Source organism: Colias philodice, chromosome 29, assembly GCF_061535455.1.
Source record: "Colias philodice isolate Cphi_HAF_F1 chromosome 29, ilColPhil1 Martin Lab GWU primary, whole genome shotgun sequence".
Taxonomy (NCBI): Eukaryota; Metazoa; Arthropoda; class Insecta; order Lepidoptera; family Pieridae; genus Colias; species Colias philodice.
Genome location: NC_143114.1, coordinates 5,905,361 through 5,930,247, shown reverse-complemented (window position 1 = coordinate 5,930,247; position 24,887 = coordinate 5,905,361). Strand labels below are relative to the sequence as shown.

Genomic DNA, 24,887 nt, shown 5'->3' with positions numbered 1-24,887 from the left:
GTATGGTGCCAGGTATATTTAAAAAGTGATCATTAATTTCAACCGGGTTATTAATGTGGGATGGTAAAATAGTGTCTTTTTTTGTGTTGATCTGGACTTGCTCTTTAATATGTTTCCACATTATCGACGGGCGATTTATATTATTGTTAATATATGTGTCAAAATATGCCACCTTTTCCCTATGAATAGCGAGCCTTACATAGTGTTTTAATTCAAGGTAAGTGTCTTTATCTGCACTAAGCTTCGTTTTCCGCGCTTTAATTTGGGCTTTATCGCGACAGTTCATAATTTTCTTCATATTATAGGTTATCCACGGGTAATGTTTCTCTCTTATATGTATAATCTTTTTGGGCGCGTAAAAATCAAAAAGAGACAATATAATATCAGTCAAAGCAGCCACTAGGTCATTTACATCGTCTAGTAACAGTAAATTATTCCACGATATGTTATTTAAAGATTGTTGAAAAAGGTCGTTGTCGATAGTTTTAATGGATCTATAGGTAATATGCTTGGTCAATGGTTTTTCTTTTTTTAGATGTAGTAAGAATGTAATAAAAGCGTGGTTACTAAGGGCTCCGATGTGGTCTACTGTGACGCATGATACTGGAACGTTTGTGCAAACCAAGTCCAATAATGTCTCCGAGTTAGCAGTGAAATGTGTGGGTTCGGTTACGTGTTGTTTTAATTTAAAGGTGCCCAAAAATGTATCTAGTTTTAAAAAATTTGAGTGGTTGCAATTTAAAGTGTTAATGTTGAAGTCCCCTAATAAAATGATATAATCACACCACACAAAAGTTCCCATACTTTCAGTTAAGGCTTCAAAGAACATCCCCGAGTCCATCCACGGAGGGCGATACGCAGTACCCACGACCAGCACTTTACCACGAACTACGAGTTTAAGCCACATCTGTTCCACCATCGGAAAGGCATGTCCAGGATGAGAAACTACCTGTACGGATAGTCCCTTTTTTATGTAAAACCCGACACCACCTCCGCGCGAACGAGTGCTGGGTGGACGCGGCACATGACGCAGCCGGTAGCCGGGCACGACAGGCGCGCGCCCTTCCTCACCTTCGCGTAGCCACGTCTCATTGATAGCCATCAAATCGACGGAGTGACGCAACATAGCCACAAGAAATTCATCATGATTAGTTCCGAGTGATCCTGGGTTTAAGAATCCAAATTTTAATTTATCCTTAACATTAAACATTGCTATCACATACGTTCAAGAATAATATTATTAATAATTGTTTGTTCTTAAGGACCAACAAGTAACAAATACAAAGCCATACAGTGTATATAAGTAACAAGTTATTATAATATATTAGGATACTACATAAATATTGCGAGAGTGAGGGAAATAGTAAATCAATAGGATGTTTGTTCTCACATAGGACAACACCAAAATGCAATACAATATTATTACTAATTATGTGATTCGATTTTATACCTAAATAAAATTTCAAATTGAAGTTTTTTAAGTTAAGGAAAAAATAAAAAGTTAAAATTATTGTAATATGAGTTGAATTGGGCGCATATACATTATTAAAATTATTTAACGTAGACATATTATAAAACATCGTATTCATAATATTGAGATAGAACATAAAAATAAAAGTAGTGACGACAAACATTTCCAAATCGTTTAAGAACAAAAAACCTCATCTATATCTTTTTCACAAGTTATATATACGACTTTTGATTTATTATCTCGCCTGGCAAAAATACGACCTCCTCGGGTCCAGATAAAGCGCCAGTTATTAGACCGGCCCAGTTTTTCGCGAGCTGAATAAAATAAATTACGATTAGTGTACGTGAGATGTTCATTAAGATAAAATCGTCGCGGTGGACCCCCCACCCCCGTATTGGCAGTGTCGGCACCGCGGCGCACGCGCGCCGCACGCAGTAGTTCGTCGCGCAGATGCCGGCGCGTGAGACGCACGACGATGGGGCGCGCGCGCACTCGCTCGTCGCTCGCGCTGCCCGGGCTCTCAACTTCGGCACGCCGTCGTACCCCACGCCTATGTACATTCACTATATCACGTTCATCGAGAGTTAATCCGATCTTCTGCGCCAACGTAATAGCGACATGTAGCAAGTTCTCGCCACTAACCTCCGGTACATTTGTTATCTCGATATCGTTCAACAGCTTCTCTTGCTCCGATTCATTCAGTTGCTTTTTTAATGTATCAATAGACTCAATATTTTGCTGAATCAGCTCCTGCTCGTGCACGGTGCCCGTATTAACGGCTTCAAGTTGCGATACGCGCTCCTCTATATTGTCTAGCCTAGTGCCAAAGTTGGAAACAAGTGCGGAAAGCTTAGATATCTCTAGTCTGAAACTAGATAACTCGGATCGTAAGAGTTGTATTTCACGTGTAAGTAAAGGTGAATCACTTCGAGAAGGATTTGCGTCCTGGAACTCGTCAATATCATGGTCTTGTGTGGTAATATTGTCTAAGGCTTTTGCAGTGCTTTTCGGCTTGCATTTTTGGCAAACCCATTTGGCATTTGTACGCGTATCGGGGCTTAAGTTACAGCATTGCCTATGGTAAGTAACGCTGCATTTGTTACATTTGGCGCCATCTGTCGCCGCAAAGAACTTACCACAGCTGGAACATTTATTAGCCATAATGATTTATAAGAGTTGATCCACCAGTTATTGTAATATCGACTAGATAGATGGCGTGAAGATAACGTTGTTATTGTATGATATAATATGAACTTTTTAATATTTGATATCTTTAATATTAATAGTTGGAGGGATGAGATTTATATTAAAACGAAAGGCCTTCTGCCAGAAACTATAAATAAATCGTTCCAAACCTTATCTCCAATATGATTTTGTGTTCATCAGCTGTTTGATTGTAACAGCCGTTACATCAGCTGTTTGTCAGCCGTGTTAACCGTCGAGATACGTCCACTATAACACAACAGAACACTGAGATAACATTTATCGAGGTAGTATGTGTTAGAATTAATGATTTTGTGCACTTTTTAAACTAATAAATTACGTATAATTAATTAAAAACTTAAATTTCTGCAGAACAGTAACTGTCACTCCAACTGTCATTAATACGATCTCATCTATTACATGTACAAACCACAAGTGTTAACCACAAGTTTGAGGTTTATTCTTATAAATTTTGAATTCACAAAATCATAATTGAACACTTGACACCAATCAAGCACACACAAACCTTACGCTCTCAGGTTAAAGGTTTACAATACCTCCGCGCCCGTCCCCGTGGGGAGCGTGAGGTTTTTCGTTACGGAATTTCTGGATTCGGTCCCCGCGCTCAAGACCCGCGATAGAAGCTATGCAATAGCTTAAAAACATTTAAATGCTTACAATTTAAACTTAATTTCAAACAGTTTTATCTTAAACTCTTTTAACACGATAAAGAGTTGTTAAGTTACTTGAGTTGAAATAAATTAGCATTTCTGAATAGTTAACCCATTTTATTTGAAATGAATCTGTTTTATGAAATGTTGGAACATGGAATAAGTTTTCTTTTAAAAAAGGAATTATACACAGTATTATATTATTACTAGTGGTCCGCCCCGGCTTCGCCCGTGGTACATATTTCGCAATAAAAGGTAGCCTATGTCCTTTCTCGGGTATCTAAATATCTCCATACCAAATTTCATGCAAATTGGTTCAGTAGTTTAGGCGTGATTGAGTAACAGACAGACAGACAGAGTTACTTTCGCATTTATAATATTAGTATGGATTATACACTAGCTTTCCGCCCGCTTTGTCTGAAAACTTAATCTATACTAATATTATAAAGTTTGTTTGTTTGTTTGAACGCGCTAATCTCAGGAACTACTGGTCCGATTTGAAAAACTCTTTCGGTGTTAGATAGCCCATTCATCGAGGAAAGCTATAGGCTATATCACGCTAAAACCAACAGGAGCAGAGCCACGCGGGTGAAACCGCGGAGCCCAGCTAGTTAATTATATACCTACTACAACCTTCCTCTTGAATCACTCTATCTATTTAAAAAAAACCGCATCAAATCCGTTGCATAGTTTTAAGCATACAATGGTATATAGGGACAGAGATGGATAATGCTCTGTTATTCTGCCTTAATCTACATAAGAGTATGAAAAAAAATTATGTTGACCAATTCTCAGACCTACCCCATATGCACGCAAAATTTCATGAAAATCGGTGCAGCCGTTTCTGAGAATGGTAACTATTATTATGACTATGATGTATAGAGATTGACTGACCGGTTGGCTTAGTTGGTAGTGGCCTTCCAAGCCAGAGTTTGTGGGTTTGATCTACACCCGGGGCAAATATTTGTGTGATGAACATAGATGTTTGCTCTGTGTCTGGGTATTAATTTTCTATATAAGTATTTATTTAAAATTATATATGTATGTTTATCAGCCATCTGGTTTCCATAACACAAGCGAAAGCTTAGTATGGGATCAGATCGTACCGTGTGTGAAAAGTGTCAAGTGGAATATTTATTTATTTATAGGTTATCCATCTTTTTCTTAATATAACCCACAAACTTATTACACACAAGTTGTTCTGTTTAATTTTCGTCACGGTTCGGAAAAGTTTCAAAGTCGATGCCTTAAGTAATTTCTGTAACATATGATGTACCGTCAGCATACACGGTCTTTTTATTTTTATTAATTTATTTTTGAAATGAAACTTCTTTAGGCGCGTTGAGAGTAAAATTTCAAGGTCATGGCAATACCGCAGAAATAAGGCGACAAATTTGGTATTTTGAATATTACCAAAGAAGTTTCACTTCTGACACTTGTGCTCAGCACACACGCTCTTTTATTTCTGCCTTCGAATTATTATAAAAACCATTTAGTAGTTTCCAAAAAACACGATATATTTTCTGCTTATGATATTAGAATAGATGGCCTTTTCTATCATTACATAAGCAATATATAAAAAAAAAAATTGGAAAAAAGTTATTTTTCGTTGCTGACGCTACCGAAGTTACATCAATTCATCATGTTACAATCTATCGACATGTACACCGTGTGTGCGAGAAATTATGAACATTCCGTTTATTGCGTATACAAATTCAATAAAGAAAATAAAATATTTATATTTATTTATTTATTTAAATTAAATACACATATCAGGTCACGATCTTGCCGGACCCATAGGCGACATATCAATTTCAGGAGCAGATCGCAACCCAACAAAATGTGTACAATTACTACTACAATTAGATACAGCTTACAGTTATTTGAAGCGTGTTATAATCCATACTAATATTATAAATGCGAAAGTAACTCTGTCTGTCTGTCTGTTACTCAATCACGCCTAAACTACAGAACCAATTTGCATGAAATTTGGTGTGGAGATATTTTGATAACCGAGAAAGGACATAGGCTACCTTTTATAGCGAAATATGTACCACGGGCGAAGCCGGGGCGGACCTCTAGTAAGATATAAAAGAAAGACAATTAAAATAATGGTTTCTTATACAGTAATAACAATTAAATTACAAAATTACACAACTAGGACATCATTTCACTATTTGACAAACATGTTCTTTGAATATGTTTATATTTTACTAGCGACCCGCCCCGGCTTCGCACGGGTGCAATGCTGATACTTATTACACTACAGAAAAACTGTGAACGTTGTACCTATATAAAAACAAAGCGGCCCGCTCCGGCTTCGCACGGGTATAAAATAATAATATGTATATAGATAGCCAGGCGGCCGGCTGGTACCGCCGCAAACGCTACGTCCCGCAATTTTTAAATCTGTAATAAATACATATAAACCTTCCTCTTGAATCACTCTATCTATTAAAAAAACCGCATGAAAATCCGTTGCGTAGTTTCAAAGATTTAAGCGTACAAAGGGACATAGGGATATAGGGACAGTGAAAGCGACTTTGTTTTATACTATGTAGTGATATTTTATATAAATAAAATATTATAAAGCTGAAGAGTTTGATTGTTTGTTTGTTTGAACGCGCTAATCTTAGGAACTACTGGACCAGAGCACTTCGGGTAAAACCGCAGGTCAAAGCTAGTATTTATAATATAAAATTTTAAATTATATTTTCATAGCTCCATTCTTCAGATATAGTATTACCATGTAGTTTCCCTAACGTACTAGGTAGTGTCGCACTTTAAGATTTATATCGATTGTTTTTACTCGATTCGAATTTTAAAACCGTTATCTATAGCCTACGCATCCCTACCGCTCCAGTGACTTGCTCATTCCTTTTTAGTGCGCGGTAGTGAACGCACGTCGCTTAAAATTACATTTCAAATATGCCGAAAAGAAAGGCGGAAGACAAAATTAAGCGGTATAAAGAAAAAATAAAACGTTTAGAAGAGAAAACGAAAGGGCGTAAACATCGCCGTATTATTATAAATTCGGACTCAGAGAGTGATATCGAAAACGAAGGTAAGCAATTTTTAATTTTACAAGTGTTAACGAATTAATAATAATGTGTGCAATACAGTGTCTATAAGTCTGCCTGGAGGGTAACCGCGAGTTATACACGATGGTTAGACATGACACAAAAATTTAAGCCTGGAGGTTGACTGAGAGTCATACACGAAGGCATAATACATACAATGTACATTATGAGCATTTGACGAATACAAAAACTTTATTTTTATAATTATATAAACCTAATGTAAAACAACAAAGATTCATAAGATATTATAATATTATGTAATAAGATATTATTTTTTATTTTAAAACTACCTCCAAAAAAAAAAAAAAAAAAGAAAAAAAGTTATTTAAATTTTAACCTTATACTTTCAGATATCCAAATACCCGAAAATGATAATATTGAGGGAGTTGAGATTATGCACCATGATTACCCTAATATACAGGATGAATCATTACCGATGATACCGGTTGACATACCGTTAGCGAGTACATCAGTTATAGGCGACCCATTGTTATCGCAAAGATGCATGGACGGAGATAGTAAAAATGATGGCGAATTATCTGAAACTCCAAATCCTCCACAAGACCAAATTAATACGGGTCCAGAATCCTCAAATGAATTACATATAGAACTTGATCCAGAAATACGTCTTGCATTGGGGGACCCCATTGAAGACAGTCCTAAATATGGACCCAATATTCACAGCGACTTGACACAGCGCTGGTTGCCTATATTAAAGAAAGGATTGACCAAAGAAGTTAAAGAAAACTTGTTGAAGGAATATCATATTCCAGGTAACTGCAAATTACTAAAATCACCCAGTTTAAACCCCGAGATAGCCGCTGCTGTCGCAGAAGCAGTTCGGAGTAGGGATAAAAAGATGGAAGTAAAACAAAACCAATTAGGCTTTGCTATTACTGCTATTTCAAGAGCTATGGAAACCATCATTAATGATGGAAATAAAATTACTGCTATAAAACATCTTTCTAATGGTTGTAGAATTTTGACAGATCTACATTATACAGAAACACAAATTCGCACTAAATGTATTACTCCGTGTCTAGATAAATCTATACTGAACATAATCCAAGAAGAGGAAAGAGACGAATTCTTATTTGGTAGTCAATTGTCGGAAAAAATAAAGGCTGCAAAAGCCATTGAAAAACAAGGCTCACAAATTAAAAGAAGCATACCGCAACGAAATAATCAAGCTCAATCAACAAAAGGCAGATACACGGGAAACTGGCCACCTCCTCCTCGATATGCCTCGTCGTCGAGCAGGGGGGGGCGCGGAGCATACATGACGAGCAGATTACATCCGAACAGACAATTTCGCCCTCAAGCAGCGCAGCTGCCGCCACCGCAGTCGCAGGCGAAGCCAGCAACCAGACAACGTGCCCCAACACGTCAGTAGTTCAGGTACATGCAGGTCGATTAACTTTTTATTATGATTGTTGGCTACACATAACAAAAAATAAAACCGTGTTAGATTATATTTTAAATGGCTATCGTATACCATTAATAAATAATGTTTCACGACCGTATATACCAAATAAATCTTTATCATATAAAGAAAAACAAAAAATTCAACTTGCCATTAATAACCTTCTTGACTTAGGAGCTATTTCTGTATGCGAAAAACGCACTGAACAATTTCTTTCACCGATTTTTTTGATTCCAAAACCTAATGGGACAGATCGTTTTATTTTAAATTTAAAATATTTCAATAAATATGTAGAAAACGAACATTTTAAGATGGAGGATTATAGAAGTGTATGTACTTTATTATCAAAGAACAGTTACATGGCTAGTATTGATTTGAAAGAGTCATATTTATTAGTTCCTATACACCCAGAACATAAAAAGTATTTAAGGTTTCAGAATGAAGACGATTCACAAAATTTAATCACATATGAATTTAATGCAATCCCTTACGGCCTATCATCAGCACCAAGAACATTTACAAAAATTATGAAGGAAGTAATCGGTTACTTAAGGAAACGTGGTTTTAGTTCAGTAACATATTTAGATGATACCTTGTGTATCGAGAATTCTTACGAAAAATGTCTTTTGAACGTAAATGAAACTGTGAGAATCCTCGAATGTTTAGGTTTTATCATAAATTTCGAAAAGAGCTCGTTAGAACCAAAACGAACATGCAAATTTTTAGGTTATATGTTTGACACAGAAAATATGACTATGTACTTACCAGAAAACAAACAAAGTCATATATTACATTTAGTGAAAAAATTCAAAACATTACATAAATGTACCATTCGAGAATTCTCTCAATTTATAGGTGTGTTAACAGCCGCATGCCCGGCAATAAAATATAGTTGGTTATACACAAAGAAATTTGAAAGGGAAAAGTATCTCGCCCTCAAAAAATCTAACAATAATTACGATTCAATTATGAGACTGTCAAATAACATTTTACCAGATTTAAATTGGTGGGAAAGTAATATTTTAATATCTAAAAGCTTTATTACGCCTCCGATATACAAATTGACAATTTTCACGGACGCGTCAAGGTCAGGCTGGGGTGCTGTCTGCAATAATATGCGCGCTAATGGCCACTGGAAAGAAAGTGAGCTAAAATATCACATTAATTATTTAGAGCTTAAAGCAGCATTTTTTGGCCTTAAATGTTTTGCCTATAATGTTACCAATTGCGCTATATTGATGCGAATCGACAACACAACGGCTATTAGTTATATCAACAGAATGGGTGGTATACAATTCCCACACCTTAATGAATTAACGAGATCCATTTGGCAGTGGTGCGAAGAACGCGACTTGTGGTTATTTGCATCTTATATCAACTCCAAAGAAAATAAAGAAGCTGACACCGAATCACGCAGAATTAATCCCGACACTGAAATAGAACTATGTTCGAATGCTTTTCAAAAAATCATTAATAAACTAGGTAAAGTTGATATAGATTTGTTTGCATCTCGCACCAATGCCAAATGTAGGGTATACGTTTCCTGGAGACCAGACCCAGATGCACTTACGGTTGATGCTTTTACAATATCATGGTCAAAATATTATTTTTACTGTTTTCCCCCTTTTGCAATAATTCAAAAATGTTTACAAAAAATTGTCAGCGAAAGGTCTACTGGAATTTTAGTTTTTCCTTATTGGCCCACCCAAGTGTGGTTTCCTTTGTTGAGCAATATTATAATATCAGATATTATTTTTCTAAAAAATGCAATTCGGTCAGATTACAGGCTACATCTTCCCACGCAGACTATCCTGGCAGCAGCCATTGTCTCCGGGAAGCCTTCAAAAAACAAGGCATTCCATCAGAAGCGATATATCTAATGGTCTCTTCGTTGGCGGAAAACACTATTAAACAATATAACACATCGTTCAAACTTTGGTGGAATCATTGTTTAACCAATCATATAAACTACTTAGAAGCACCAAAATCAGAGGTAATTTTATTTCTTACTAAGCAATATGAGAATGGAGCTTCATATGGCACATTAAATAGCCATCGTTCAGCTATATCACTGCTGCTAGGCAATAATATAGGTTCTGATGTACAAGTGACACGGTTACTAAAAGGAGTCTTCAAATGTAGACCTAATATACCTAAATATAACACCATATGGGACCCACAAGTAACTTTAGACTTTATGGATAAATGGTTCCCTCATACAAATTTATCATTATGTCAACTTTCAAAAAAGTTGGCAACTCTTTTGGCCCTTTGTACAGCACATCGCGTACAAACATTGTCTTTAATAAAAACTAATAGTATTGTAGTTCATAAAAATCAAATTATTATAACCATTACAAATTTAATTAAAACCTCTGCTATCAATCGCGAGCAGCCAACCTTAGTCATACCATATTTCACTGACAAACCTAGCATTTGTCCTGCAAAATGTTTGGAAGATTACCTAGAAATTACTAAAAATATTAGAAATGGTTCTTCAAACTTATTTGTAACTTACAAACGTCCCCATAAGCCGGTGACGTCACAAACCATCAGTCGATGGATTAAAAGTATGTTAGCAGAGAGTGGCATTGACGTGACGAAATTTAGCGCTCATAGCACGCGTCACGCCTCAACATCGGCCGCCCGCGCCGCAGGCGTATCCATAGACTCAATACGCAAAACAGCTGGATGGACGGCTTCATCACAGACGTTTGCAAAATTTTATAATCGTCCCATTATTTCACAAGAGGTAGCTAGGTCTGTCTTTGATAATGGTATTGACTAAGGTTGATTGATTATATAAAAATTGTATAAAATTATTGGAGATTGTTATTTATTTTGATTGTTATATTGATTGTTATATTTATTTTGATTGTTATATTGATTTGGAAGTTATTAAAATAAAAATCATTTTTGTTTCAATAAGCTGTGTTTTATTTTATTTTATTTTATACGATTCCTACCAAAACTTTTAGAAAATATCTATTCATTACTTCAGTTCTCTGAACATCTACATGGTAATACTATATCTGAAGAATGGAGCTATGAAAATATAATATATGATCAAACGAACTTCTAGAAGGAAGTTCGATCATTATTATATGAATAGCTCCATTCGAAGATATAAGAACCCACCCACCTCAACCCTTTGTAAAAGTTTTGGTATCTCTAAAAAGAATGAGCAAGTCACTGGAGCGGTAGGGATGCGTAGGCTATAGATAACGGTTTTAAAATTCGAATCGAGTAAAAACAATCGATATAAATCTTAAAGTGCGACACTACCTAGTACGTTAGGGAAACTACATGGTAATACTATATCTTCGAATGGAGCTATTCATATAATAATGATCGAACTTCCTTCTAGAAGTTCGTTTGATCATATATTATACAGATTACTCGCTATACTGTAGTAATATATTACGTCTGTCTGTTCGTAACGATTTCACGTCCAAAACAAATGACTGATTTGGATGAAATTTACAATAGTAATAGTTAGAAATCAGGCTACATCAACATAGGCATAGAAAACAACGGCTATTTTTACAAATAAATTAATCTCTATAATATAATTTAAATCTATGTATTACGAATGCTTTTGCCCCGGTTTTTGTCAGACATTAACACTATCAATATTATTATTCTTTTTGTTCTGTTCTCGTCCCGCCAATAGTGATATTTTTGCTCGTTACCTTTTACCGTAGTTGCCTGGAAGAGATCACTACTTAGTGATAAGGCCGCCAAGTTAGTTGTACTCTGGTTTAGCTGTAAGTCTAAGGTTTCCTATTTGTACAACTAATTAAGTGTCAAATAAATAAATAAATAAACTGTCGTGCCCCGGGTATAAATAAACACCCTTATATATGAAAATAAAACTAAAAGTGTATTATTTATTTGCTATCGCTACATAAGTTACAGCAATTCATCATGCTACATTCCTTTTCGACTTGTCCTACGTAATGATGCCCTCGCATTATGGGTATTCGGAAGATATGTGACGTCATAATTTACTAGTAGGGGTTGGGTTTGAATGTATGGTATTTATGACTAGTGTTCGGCCGTGGGATCTCTTGCGTGTTTCAAGTTGCATCATGCATAATATATGTTGTTTATAAGAAAAGAGAGCGTGTGTGCCGAGTACACGTGAAGAAGAAATAAGTGAAATTTCTTTGGCAAGATTAAAAGATACCAAAATCGTCGTCGCCTTACTCCATGACGTGACGGTATTACCATGACGCGACCTTGAAATTTTACTCTCAACGCACCTAAAGAAGTTTCGCTTAAAAAAGTTATATATTTGAATAGTTATATTTAGATTACCAGTATCTTTAGTATACTAGCGGTCCGCCCCGGCTTCTCCCGTGGTACCTACATGTTTAAACTATCCTATCTCTCAAGTTGGATCGAACTGCACATGGTGTGTGAATTTTATTATAATCGGTTAAGTGGTTTAGGACTCCATTGAGGACAAACATTGTGACACGAGATTTATATATATATACTAGCGGTCCGCCCCGGCTTCGCCCGTGGTACATATGAAAAATAGATGTTGGCCGATTCTCAGACTTACCCGATATGCACAGAAAATTTCATGAGAATCGGTCCACCCGTTTCGGAGGAGTATGCAGACTAACATTGTGACACGAGAATTTTATATATAAGATTATCTGTGCCAGTATATAAAATATAATAATCTATATTCTATGGTATACATTTCACATATAAGTACATTAATTTACGTATATTTCTTAGACTCTCTGTAGTGTAAACATCTTGATGGGTTTCAGCTTAAGAGGTGTCGTTTCGTCTTAATTGAGTGACGAATTTAAAATTAAATGGTGACTAAATTATGTATTCAGCACTTATTGAGATTAACAAAATATTTTGAAATAATATTAAATTTTGAAATCCCTACTAATATTATAAATGCGAAAGTAACTCTGTCTGTCTGTTACGCTTTCCCGCTTAAACCTCTCAACCGATTTTGATGAAATTTGGCACAGACAATCTTTAGACCCTGAGAAAGAACATAGGCTACCTTTTATCAAAACACCACGCGGACGAAGCCGCGGGCGGAAGCTTGTAATTATATATTATAGCCTATAACTCACTCAGGGATTACGTGTTAACGTTGAAACGGTGAAAGAAATTTCGAAATAGGTCTAGTAGTCCTTGAGATTGGCGCGTTCAAACAAACAAACTCTTCAGCTTCATGTCAAAGGTCGTGTTAAGTTAATACCGTCACGTTATACAGTAAGGCGACGGTTTTGGTATATTTGAATCTTTCCAAAGAAGTTTTACTTCTGACACTTTTTTTCTAGCTTGTGAATTGTATGTTTCTTTCATTTTCCTTAAAATAAATGTTTTTTCTTTCTATATGGAACCCTACAAATCACAGCTAGGGTCCCGGGCCCCAGTACGTTTAGGGTCCCGGGCCCCAACTACGTCACTGGACAGTCCATGGCGGGAAGTAGGTCAACGAGAATATAGGTTTGAAGATCATAAAGTACAAACCCTTTGAGCTACATCTTTTTGTGTTGACGAAATTTGAATGGAGTAATTTGCACTTGTGTGATATTAATTTTCAGAATCTTTCCGGGTTTAAAATAATTTTTGTATGTTATTTTAATGTGTGATTTCGGGACGTTATTTCGCGTTTCGCTTTTAGTGATGTTGTTGGATTTATGCGTATTTAGTGCATAAAAGTTTTGGTTGTTAGACCACTATCTATAAATAAAAAATGTAACTAACTCTGTTCATTTCATAAAAAAATGTTTCAATAAATAATGGATTGATAAGAGTTTGTTCACAGTAATCTCAGGAATATATTAACCGTTTCGTTTTCAGTAATGTATCACGGTAATCTTCACTTGTAGTTAACTAGCTGTGCCCCGCGGTTTTACCCGCAGTGCTCCTGATGATATATAACCTATAGCTTTCCTCGATAAATGGACTATCTAACACCGAAATAATTTTTCAAATCGGACCAGTAGTTCCTGAGATTAGCAAGTTCAAACAAACAAACTCTTCAGCTTTATAATATAAAGTAGAGATTAGTAATAGATTTTACGTAGTTGGTACATTTAGTAATCTATGATTGTGTATAATATACAAATAATACCTTAAAAAACGTAGGTAAAGTCACAGGAAACAGCTTGTAAATAAAATGTACAGGAAACGTTTAGTATAAATAATATTATGTACATAACTATTTGCTACGAAATATATAAGGGATACGGTGCGTTCAGAAAGGTTTTAGGTGAAATATAACAGCTGTGCGGCTAGTGATGTGACACCTTGTATCGATATATCGATAATTATTTGATAAATAGTTTAGCAAAGTTTGTAAGTATACATGAATGTGTATCAATAACGTGAAAACGACAATACGGATCTGGATGAAAATTAGCGCATATATTAGTAGAAAATTTACTTTTAAACTTAAACTAATTTAAAATTAATTACTTGTTAAGTTTACTAGCTATTTATAACACTATTTGTACGTTTCTGGGTTCTTATCCATCTATACTAATATTATAAAGCTGAAGAGTTTGTTTGTTTGTTTGTTTGTTTGTTTGAACGCACTAATCTCGGGAACTACTGGTCCGATTTGAAAAATTCTTTCGGTATTAGATAGCCCATTTATCGAGGAAGGTTATAGGATATATTTCATCACGCTACGGGCAATAGGAGTGGAGCCACGGGGGTGAAACCGCGCGGAGCAGCTAGTTTTAAATATAAGTTAAAGGTACCTTCGACAATATGTCATTTAATTCGTTCAGGAATCATCTTTTAAATGTTATTCTTACAGTTAATATAAGAATTATACAATGTTATATTATTTCGGTTCGATTGATGAATGTACTAATATCATCTTTAAAAACCTTTGTGTACGATATTATGTAAACCTTATACATTATTGGACATTATCGATATCGATAAATTACTTCCCATCCCTACCACTCCAGAGCTCCGGTGATTTAAAGATTGCCTTACGTTATTTTATTCTAGAATTACACTCTAAATTTACGAGTGTTATAATAGATATCCTTTTTCGTATTTGTTTATTTATCTATACTAATATTATAAAGCTGAAGAGTTTGTTTGTTTGTTTGAACTCGCTAATCTCAGGAAGTACTGTCCGATTTGAAAAATTCTTTCGGTGTTAGATAGCCCATTATCGTGGAAGGCTAATAACACCGAAAGTAATCGGCTATAATATAATATCATCACGCTAAGACCAACAGGAGCGGAGCACTTTGTGCAAAACCGCGGGGCACAGCTAGTCACCTATAAATCCTTACTTAATATATTAAATGCAAGTGTGTTTTGTTTGTCTTTCTTTTACGTAGCAACGGAGCGATTATATCAAATGATTTTTAAAATTTATACTTTGTATTACCTCCTGATGGAATTGCATTTTATAGTTCAGATATTTTAAAGAAACACAATTCACTTGCTCAACTTTTATTTTCTTTTTGTGTATTATAAAAACTAAGACCGGTTTCGTAACATCATATTTAGGTTCGAAATATCTAAACTATCATATGATTTTTGAGTCTAAATATGGGAAGATAGAAAGTGATAAAAGTAAGCTACTTTTTAAAGTGGTGAAAACTGAAACATCTCATTCTCATGGAAATTTCTTTTGAAATGCGGGCGCACTGTAGGGCTTTAAAAAATTGGCCTTGTATCTTTTTACTAGCTGCGCTTCGCGATTTCACCCGCGTGGCTTCGCTCCTATTGGTCTTAGCGTAATGATATACGTATAGCCCATAGCCTTCCTCGATAAATAGGCTATCTAACACCGAAATAATTTTTCAAATTTGACCAGTAGTTCTTGAGATTAGCGCGTTCAAACAAACAAACAGTCTTCAGCTTTATAATATTATTGGTATTAGTATTAATTAGTATTAGTATTAATTAGTATTAGTATAGATTTCTTATCCATATCTCAATTTAGAAATAATACTATTATTAATCGATCAATTTATTAACAAAATTTTTCATTTGTTTCAGGTGCCACTTCGGAAAAATGCCGTAAAATAAGTTCATAATTCCACCAAGAAATGGCACTGTAGTGAATTTGTTTTTTGTACCAATAGATGGCGCTAATCTCAATGTGACAAGTTGAAAGTGTTAGTGTAATGTAGTGTAGTGTTTAGTGTAAATATTAAGTGAATTGTGTGAAATGCGAGACGGGTCCAAACCAGGCCCCAGTGGTGGCTTGTCGGGGCATGTATTCGAATCTGAATTTGAAGGTAGTTATACATTTTTAAGTATCTTTTTAATTATATACTGTACTTTTGCTTCACGCACTTTGTATATGTCGCAGACATCTGGTTAAATCTGCTGTTTGATGGAATGACTGGCGCGTTCATTTAATGACGATATTCAATTGTATCACTAAAGGACAAATCGTCAAGTAACGTCAATAACGTTCAACGTCTTGATTTAATAGATGACGGCGACATATACATGAGAACTGTGAAAATTTAGTTTTAAAGTTAAAATAAGGTGAAAATAAATTTATCATCGAGTTAATGCTTAAGTTTCTGCTTTTTTTTTAAAGTGAAACTTTTATTACATCGTCTCAAACCTTTTGGTCTGTGTAGCGCATGTCGCGTGTATCGCGGCTGCCGAGTAGGTATACCTACCTACTCGGCAGCCGACCGTCACGCGACATGCGCTACACGAAGCAGTGTTCGGAACCGTTCGAACAGTTTTACTTTTACCGTGGTTTCATAAAACCACACAACATTTTTTTCTCTTAAATAATGGTGCTAACTTCCTTTATAGATAAAAATCCAATATATTTCCTTTTAGTAGTATTTTTTTAGTATTTTAGAAATCTAAGGAAGCTGCGTAGAATATTAGTTTGAACATAGGAACGTACGACTGTACACAACTGCCTAAATCGTAGGCAGCTGATAACAAATCTTCTTCACAAAGACCATTAACAAAGTGAGGGTAGTTGGAACGTGCGTTGAATAAACAACGAAAGACAATCGCTACGAATGCGCGTCACGTTTCGATTTTCGTTTAGGATTCGATGGCTTAAAAACTTTTTAAAAGTTAGGACAAGAGATCTTTTTCTCATGTGACGATTTTAAATCTGCCAAAAAATCGTAGGAATGTCAAAACTGTACTTTGAATATTTAAATTTAAATTTTAAAGAATACTTGGGGCGTGATCTAAAATCGATATCGAAGCCACAAATGTAGTTTTCTGAACTCAACGGGTACTGTATGGATTAACTTCAAATATTGCGTTAATATTACAACAGATCGGGACAACACATAGTACCAACAGGTCGAGACAATATTATATAATAAACAGTCGACTTGAGAACCTACTTTTTTGAAGTTAGTTAAACAAATCTATAGCGCGAACGTCATTCTATGAACGCGCTAGTCATTCAACCAAATAGCAGATTCAACCAGATGACATCCTTTATAAGCCCGTGCTAAACATTATAATACGCAAGTAGGGTACTTTAAAGGCTGCATTAACGGACGTTCAATTAAAAAACTTCTGTTTATGGTGCAAGTTAATCCTGCCGGCGTGATAGGTAAAGTTTGTTCGAGGTTTTCAATTACGGTCTAATAAAATTTTATTACCGTCAACACTGCTTTGAGTGGCCGGCTCTTTGTAAAAGTTAACGCGTGAGCGTAGAACCGTGGTGACCTGAGTTCTTTTCCTGGTGGCAAACAAAACCGTCTCCTTAGTATAGTACGATTCAAACTTAATGGCGGCTAGGAACATCGAACGTTCTTATGCGCAGAAAACAATAATTTAAATATGACCGGAACGTTAAGGGTCGGATACCAGAGCATTCGTGCATTCGCAGCTAACTTCAGAACTGCCATTAAGTTTGAATCGAACTGTACAGTGGTTAACGATTGAGCGTAGAAGCGAGGGGCTCTGGGTTCGATTCCCGGTGGAGAAGAAATAAAAGATGTCTCTCTCTGGCAGGACAGAGAAGGCTGATCACCTACTTGTCCCTAAAACTCGATCAGTGGAACAGATATTATATGCATAATGCATCTACCCCATACCCCATTTTCTATTACATTGTACCATTACAAAATACGATGTTAAAATAATAAATAAACCACAAAATAAACATTATTCCAAGAGCTATCTAATTTATTTCAATCGACTTCAAAAGGAGTTTTAACTGTATTTTTTTGTGTTTGTTACCTCAGAAATTTTGACTAAGTATATAATATACTATTTAGATGATTCTTTTTTTTATTTGAATGCTGGATCCTTCCGTGTTCCATTTAAATTTGGCCTCGTTTTAACAATTTGAAGGCGATTAAGTTTTTTGTTAAATATAATTTATATGAAACTTCTTCAGGCGCGTTGAGAGTAAAATTTCAAGGTCACGTCATTTCAATACCGTCACAACTTGCCAAAGAAGTTTCAATTCTGACACGTGTGCTCGGTACATACGCTCTTTTTTGTTATACAAATACACAATAAATATATCAATTCATTCCAGGTGCTACAGGCGTTGAAGATAGTTATGAAGAGTTAACTTCACTGAAAACATTGTTGCATTTCCCAGAAGAGGTTGCGTTGAGATTGACAGATACGGAATATAAACTTTTTTATCAAGTAAGTCCTATTTTTAATCTTAATATATGTATATAAATCTCGTTTCACAATGTTTGTCCTCAATGGACTAAACCACTTAACCGATTATAATAAAATTTTCACACCATGTGCAGTTCGATCCAACTTGAGAGATAGGATAGTTTTTATGAAAAAAAAACGTAAACATGTAGGTACCACGGGCGAAGCCGGGGCGAACCGCTCGTACATTATAAATTTTTAAAGAATAGAAATAAATTGTATCACGAGGCGGTAATCGAACCCGCGTCTTTCGCCATTCCGGGACTACGCCTGACCTCAGCTGTGTATCCGCCAGAGCAATCGAATTTATTCAACCCTACTATATTATACTTCTCCTAAACTTGTTCTAAAGTCTAAACTATCTCATGATTCTATCTTTTTCCTATCCTTTCCTACTTCTTCCTAATATTATATTCCTAACTAGATTTCCGCCCGCGGCTTCGCCCGCGTTTTCAAAGGAAAACCCACATAGTTCCCGTTCCCGTGACATTTCCGGGATAAAACCTATCCTATGTGTTATTCTGATGTATAAGCTATATTGTGGTAAAGTTTCATTCAAATCCATTCAGTAGTTTTTACGTGAAAGAGTAACAAACATCCATACAAACTTTCGCCTTTATAGTATATATTAGATATAATATTATAGAAAAAAAGTAACGATGGATGTTACTCTAGCACGCGCAAAAAGTGATCGGTCTTTTTTATTATTTTTTTATTTGGCATAGAGAATAGTGAAGATTTATATCTGTATTAACGCACTAGCTGCGCTCCGCGGTATCACCTGATATGATATTTTTATTTTAGGTAATATTTTTTCATAATATATTTTGTAGTAGTTGTGCCCCGCGGTTTCAACCGCATTGCTCCGCTCCTGTTGGTCTTAGCGTGATGATATATAGCCTATAGCCTTCCTCGATTAATATAGGCTATCTTACACCGAAATAATTTCTCAAATCGGACCAGTAGTTCCTGAGATTAGTGCGTTTAAACAAACAAACAAACTCTTCAGCTTTATAATATTAGTATAGATTTGTTAATACAGTAATCAGTATATAATCCATAGTCTGAATGATGACGTAAGCTTCTATTTTACCCGGGTATTCCCGGAAAACCGCTTTCTCCGTTTATTAAAATTTGTTAAGTTGTATAGATGATCTTCATTCAAGTTAAAACAGCTTCGGATCTATATGACATTTGGAAGAGAGTCTATCTTTGATATTATCAGACAAGATAAGCACATGGACTACTTTTAGATAAATATTATGACGTCGATGGAATTCGTTCGTATTTTTATGCAATTTTAGAAAGTAGTTTGTACCCGTGGCTTTGCTCACGTGTTTTGTACATTATCGCACGACTAACCGACTTATTCCACCCTTCATAATGTTATATCGGCTATTAAAAGTAGTTTTTAATCATCTTCATTGTTTAGTTAATCTTTCCATTTTAAAATACATCAAAATCAGCTCAGCTGTTTTGCTTAAAAACGTTTCATACTTACACACTTTTTATTCACAATTATGATAAGGATTCCTGTACATTAAATTATCCCTTTGAAGATGTTAAGAAATTGCAGACTATAAAAACATAAAATACGGGATAATACTGAATTCAAAATGGCGGAAAGCAAGGAAAATGGGACAGCTTGATGGCGTTGCCATGGTAACGCGGGAAGCGTCCAGGATTGTACACCTGAAAAGCTAAGAAGGAATTATTCAGCTGTGTTATTTTTATATTCAAACATGTTTTACTGAAGACTTCTTTAAGAAGCGCTTCTTAATGTTATAAGTAAAGACATAAAAGAAAGGCAAACAAACACACGTCCGAATTTATAATTTACGAGCTGTGCCCCGCGGTTTTGCTCGCATTGCTTCGCTCCTGTTGGTCTTAGCGTGATGATAATATATAGCCAACTAGGTTTCCGCCCGCGGCTTCGCCCGCGCAGTCAAAGAAAATCCCGCATAGTTCCCATTCCCGTGGGATTTCCGGGATTGCGTCATTTTCCCGAGATAAAAAGTAGCCTATGTTCTTCCTCGGGTATCAAAATATCTCCATACCAAATTTCATGAAAATTGGTTCAGTAGTTTAGGCGTGATTGAGTAACAGACAGACAGACAGAGTTACTTTCGCATTTATAATATTAGTATGGATAGCCTTCCTCGATAAATGGGATATTTAACACCGAAATGATTTTTCAAATCGGACCATTAGTTCCAGAGATTAGCGCGTTCAAACAAATAAACAAACCTTTCACCTTTATAATATTAGTATAGATATTACATACTTTAGTATTACTATTTATAATATGTATATATTGTTCAGAATTAAAAATTATCCAATATGGCACCCAGGATTACCATCATAACAGTGGAATAATTACAAAGTTTCAATACCTAGACATTTTACATGATATATTGAGAAATTCTATTAAAAAGCGGTAAAGCTATTGCATAGTCAATAGTGCCTTCAAGCCACACCTCCGTGTCCGTCGGAGTGGGGAGCGTGAGGTTTTTTTCGTTACGCAATTTCTGGATTCGGTCCCCGCGCTCAAAGCCCGCGTTAGAAGCTATGCAATAGCTTAAAAAATATTGGTTTAGTTACCAGGTGAGGTAGGTTAGATTCGTTTTATTCCCAACTACATAGAAAATAGGAGTCTCTCTCGCAACCTGCTCCTGACGGACGTTTGGGAAAAGCAAAATTCTTGGCATAATACAAAACTGGGCGTTTGTAAACTGACGACGTTTGAAAATGGCAAAATCTTACAATTTGCCTGTAACAGCTATACTTCGCAAAGGATTATTTAGATGCGGTTTTTTGTAGATGTAGATTAGTTAGGAAAAATTTTTGGTACATAATTTGTTAAATTCTAGATAGTTATAGCAGGCGAAGCCGCTGGAGAAAAACTAGCATAATATATAAAATTCTCGTGTCGCGGTGTTTGTAATTAAACTCCTTCGAAACGGCTTGATCGATTCTCATGAAATTTTGCGTGCAAAATAGAATAATTCGATTCTCAGACCTACCCAATTGTAGATCTGAGAATCGAATTATTATATTTTTCAATCTCTAAGTTATAAGAGTTAAGGAAGAACAACGTTTGCAGGGACAGCTAATATTATTTTATTCTATCATATTTCACGAACAGATAAATATATAATTAACATACGCAAACCCGCATGTTCTAACTATATTATATACGACAAAATGTCCATTTAGACTAGAGTAGATAATTTTTGAAACAAAAAAAAAACGCAGTCGGATGAAACCCATTAGAAAAGGAGGGGAATATGATGAAAATTAAAGGAAAAATAAATTACGGTCAATCCGAGTTCGGGAAAAGGGAGGGGGGAGCTTTTAAGAGAAAAAAATGGTTTCTCTTGATTTCCGACAAAACTACAAGTCCTACGGAAAAAAGTTCAATGGCAAAGTTGTAGATAATAAAAAGATCTACAACTTTTGTATTGACAATTTTTTCACATAACCTCAAAATTTAGGTGAAAAATTCAAAAAACCAAATTTTTGGTTTTTTATTTTTATCTACTTCAAAATTTATTTTTTTTCTACGAAATTTGGTGGAAACTTGCTTTATTATGTCCCAAATACACTGTAATTTATTTGACTGAAAATATTTATTTTTTCGCCTTATTTTGAATTAATACCAAAAAAACAACCTAATTTTCAATCGAAAAGTCACCCGTCAAAATATCATCTTTTTTCAAAAACTTGGGGAGCCTTTTATTCATTGAAATCTCTACTTTCATATGGTGTAAAAAAAAATAAACATTACCATAGTAAATGTTCTCAGAAAATGCATACAAACAGTGTGAAAATGAGCTTTTACTAAATCAGGCACACTTCTCAAACTACCTAAAATGTTTTTATCGAAATCATTTTGCTTTTGAATATGCTGTAAAATATTATACTTAGAACAGATATTTTTTTTCTTTTGAAATATTACCGAAAAGCCGATACAAGAGAAGATATAGAGTTCGAGAAGTGTGCCTGATTTAGTAAAAGCTAATTATGACACTGTTTGTAAGCATTTCCTGAGAACATTTACTATGGTAAGGTTTATTTTTTTTACACCATATAAAAGTAGAGATTTTGATGAATAAAAGGCTCCCAAAGTTTTTGAAAAAAGCTGATATTTTGACGGGTGACTTTTCGATTGAAAATTAGGTTGTTTTTTTGGTATTAATTCAAAATAAGGCGAAAAAATAAATATTTTCAGTCAAATAAATTACAGTGTATTTGGGACATAATAAAGCAAGTTTCCACCAAATTTCGTAGAAAAAAAATAAATTTTGAAGTAGATAAAAATAAAAAACCAAAAATTTGGTTTTTTGAATTTTTCACCTAAATTTTGAGGTTATGTGAAAAAATTGTCAATACAAAAGTTGTAGATCTTTTTATTATCTACAACTTTGCCATTGAACTTTTTTCCGTAGGACTTGTAGTTTTGTCGGAAATCAAGAGAAACCATTTTTTTCTCTTAAAAGCTCCCCCCTCCCTTTTCCCGAACTCGGATTGACCGTAATTTATTTTTCCTTTAATTTTCATCATATTCCCCTCCTTTTCTAATGGGTTTCATCCGACTGCGATTTTTTTGCACTTTTTATTATTTTTAAAGGGATCTACCCCAGTGTAATTATTGTTAACAGGATATGCCCCATACCCCACACTATAGACGGCATAAGTCCCATTTTTGTGGGACTGTCCCGTTTTCAATATGTCATGGACCGCCGTAAGAGAAAAAACAATGTGTTGTAAGTTTCGACAAAAGTTGTATGTTGTACTAATGTTTTAGAAGTGAAACTTCTTTTGGTGCGTTATGGAGTTAGGCGACGATTTTGGTATCTTAGAAGCTTGCTAAAGAAGTTTCACTTCTGACACGTGTGCTCGGAACACGCGCTCTTTTTTTTTCATAATAATAAATATCCTCTACTATTAATTGGTATCGCTATCCGCGATAGGGGTCTGAGGCATTTTTTATTTTGGCTGTCAAATAATGGTTTGTATACACAAATGATACTTTTAAAATAATTACAATTGTATAAAAGTTGTATAAGACTCATTTACAGATTTTGAAGGCTTTTAATTAAATATGCATATGCTATGGCATATGCTATGACATTTCAAACACTTTACAGCGACGCGGTCACGCGTTGTGGAGTCTGCTCGTGTAAAGCATAAATCGTATTTATAATCCAATTATAAGAATTAAATTCAACGTGTCAAAGTCGCATAAAATCTAACATTAGTACTAGTTAAAATACAAAAACCGGCCAAGTGCGAGTCGGACTCGCGCACCGAGGGTTCCGTACAAACCTGCAAGGTTTACAAAGTACAATTTATGGTATTCGTAATTTTTCCTTTATCTATGCTATAAGACGTTGCTTCGTACCAAATTTCAAGATTCTGAGTTTACGGGAAGCACCCTGTAGGTTTTGATTCCCTTGCAAATGTCGAAAATTTGCGGCATAAACGGCTGTATCTTTTGATTGCGTTGGCTTAGAAGTTTGATTTTTTCACAGCTTCAAGGGACAGTAGACCTGAGTAATTGATATAAATTTCAGCTTCATACCTCCACGCGTTCCTGAGAAAAAGGGTCTTGACAGACGGACGGACGGACGGACGGACGGACGGACAGACGGACAACAAAGTGATCCTATAAGGGTTCCGTTTTTTCCTTTTGAGGTACGGAACCCTAAAAAAAAATGTTGTGTGGTTTTATGAAACCACGGTAAAAGTGAAACTGTTCGAACGGTTCCGAACACTGCTTTGTGTAGCGCATGTCGCGTGACGGTCGGTGTATCGCGGCTGCCGAGTAGGTATACCTACTCGGCAGCCGCGATACACGCGACATGCGCTACACAGACCAAAAAGTTTGAGACGATGTAATAAAAGTTTCACTTTAAAAAAGTCTTTTTTCTTCATGAAATAATTTATTTTTGACGTTGTATTGAATTTTTCGTACCGTCCCACTTTTACACAAAAGATAGTCACCATTACCCCATACTCCAAATGACATACATTCGGACCGAAATTCTTAGACAAGGTCATGTGGAGATAAACCAACCCTGGGTCAAGGGACGGTGACTATAATTTTTGAACATTGATGGACATTCGATATTTTTTTAAGCAAAGGGCAATTTAAATTTCTGTTCATTTAAAATGATTGTTTATTTTATTAAATAATTTAATAATATTGTATAATGCTCCCGTAAATAATCAAACGCAAGAAAATACTATTAAGTAGTATTATTACTATACTATTTCTATTTATATTGTTAGTTATAAGCGAAGTTTTTTAAATATTTATTAGAGAAAGTAAAGCAGTAGTATGAAATAATAAGAAAATAGTTAAAGAGTTAGATTTTTCTTGTTCCACCACCGGG

The 24,887-nt window shown here is 35.2% G+C and overlaps 2 protein-coding genes and 1 long non-coding RNA gene across 5 annotated transcripts in view; 1 reads left to right on the top strand and 2 right to left on the bottom strand.

Annotated features, from left to right (window-relative positions):
• Positions 1 to 24,887, bottom strand: part of LOC149476015 (uncharacterized) — a 232,628-nt gene that overhangs the window by 162,232 nt on the left and 45,509 nt on the right. The gene's annotated exons all lie outside the window — the stretch shown is intronic.
• Positions 1,353 to 2,685, bottom strand: LOC149476018 (uncharacterized). The gene has a single exon (XM_089712542.1). The coding sequence runs from the start codon at positions 2,630 to 2,632 to the stop codon at positions 1,646 to 1,648; it is 987 nt and encodes a 328-aa protein (XP_089568668.1). The 5' UTR covers positions 2,633 to 2,685; the 3' UTR covers positions 1,353 to 1,645.
• Positions 6,067 to 11,223, top strand: LOC149476017 (uncharacterized). Of its 3 annotated transcripts, none has more exons than XM_089712582.1 (3): positions 6,067 to 6,409; positions 6,776 to 7,823; positions 9,635 to 11,223. In XM_089712582.1, exons 1-2 carry the CDS (start codon positions 6,274 to 6,276, stop codon positions 7,816 to 7,818), a joined length of 1,179 nt encoding a protein of 392 aa, XP_089568708.1. In that variant the 5' UTR covers positions 6,067 to 6,273; the 3' UTR covers positions 7,819 to 7,823; positions 9,635 to 11,223. The 3 variants fall into 3 exon arrangements, with proteins under 3 accessions (XP_089568708.1, XP_089568707.1, XP_089568706.1); XM_089712581.1 differs by having other exon boundaries at positions 9,628 to 11,223; XM_089712580.1 differs by having other exon boundaries at positions 6,776 to 11,223.

Bases quoted from the DNA above. Each gene is read 5' to 3' on its own strand.
- LOC149476017 (XM_089712582.1), top strand. From the start codon at position 6,274: ATGCCGAAAAGAAAGGCGGAAGACAAAATTAAGCGGTATAAAGAAAAA. The intron at 6,410-6,775 runs GTAAGCAATTTT...TTATACTTTCAG, and splicing joins GAGTGATATCGAAAACGAAG to ATATCCAAATACCCGAAAAT.
- LOC149476018 (XM_089712542.1), bottom strand. From the start codon at position 2,632: ATGGCTAATAAATGTTCCAGCTGTGGTAAGTTCTTTGCGGCGACAGAT.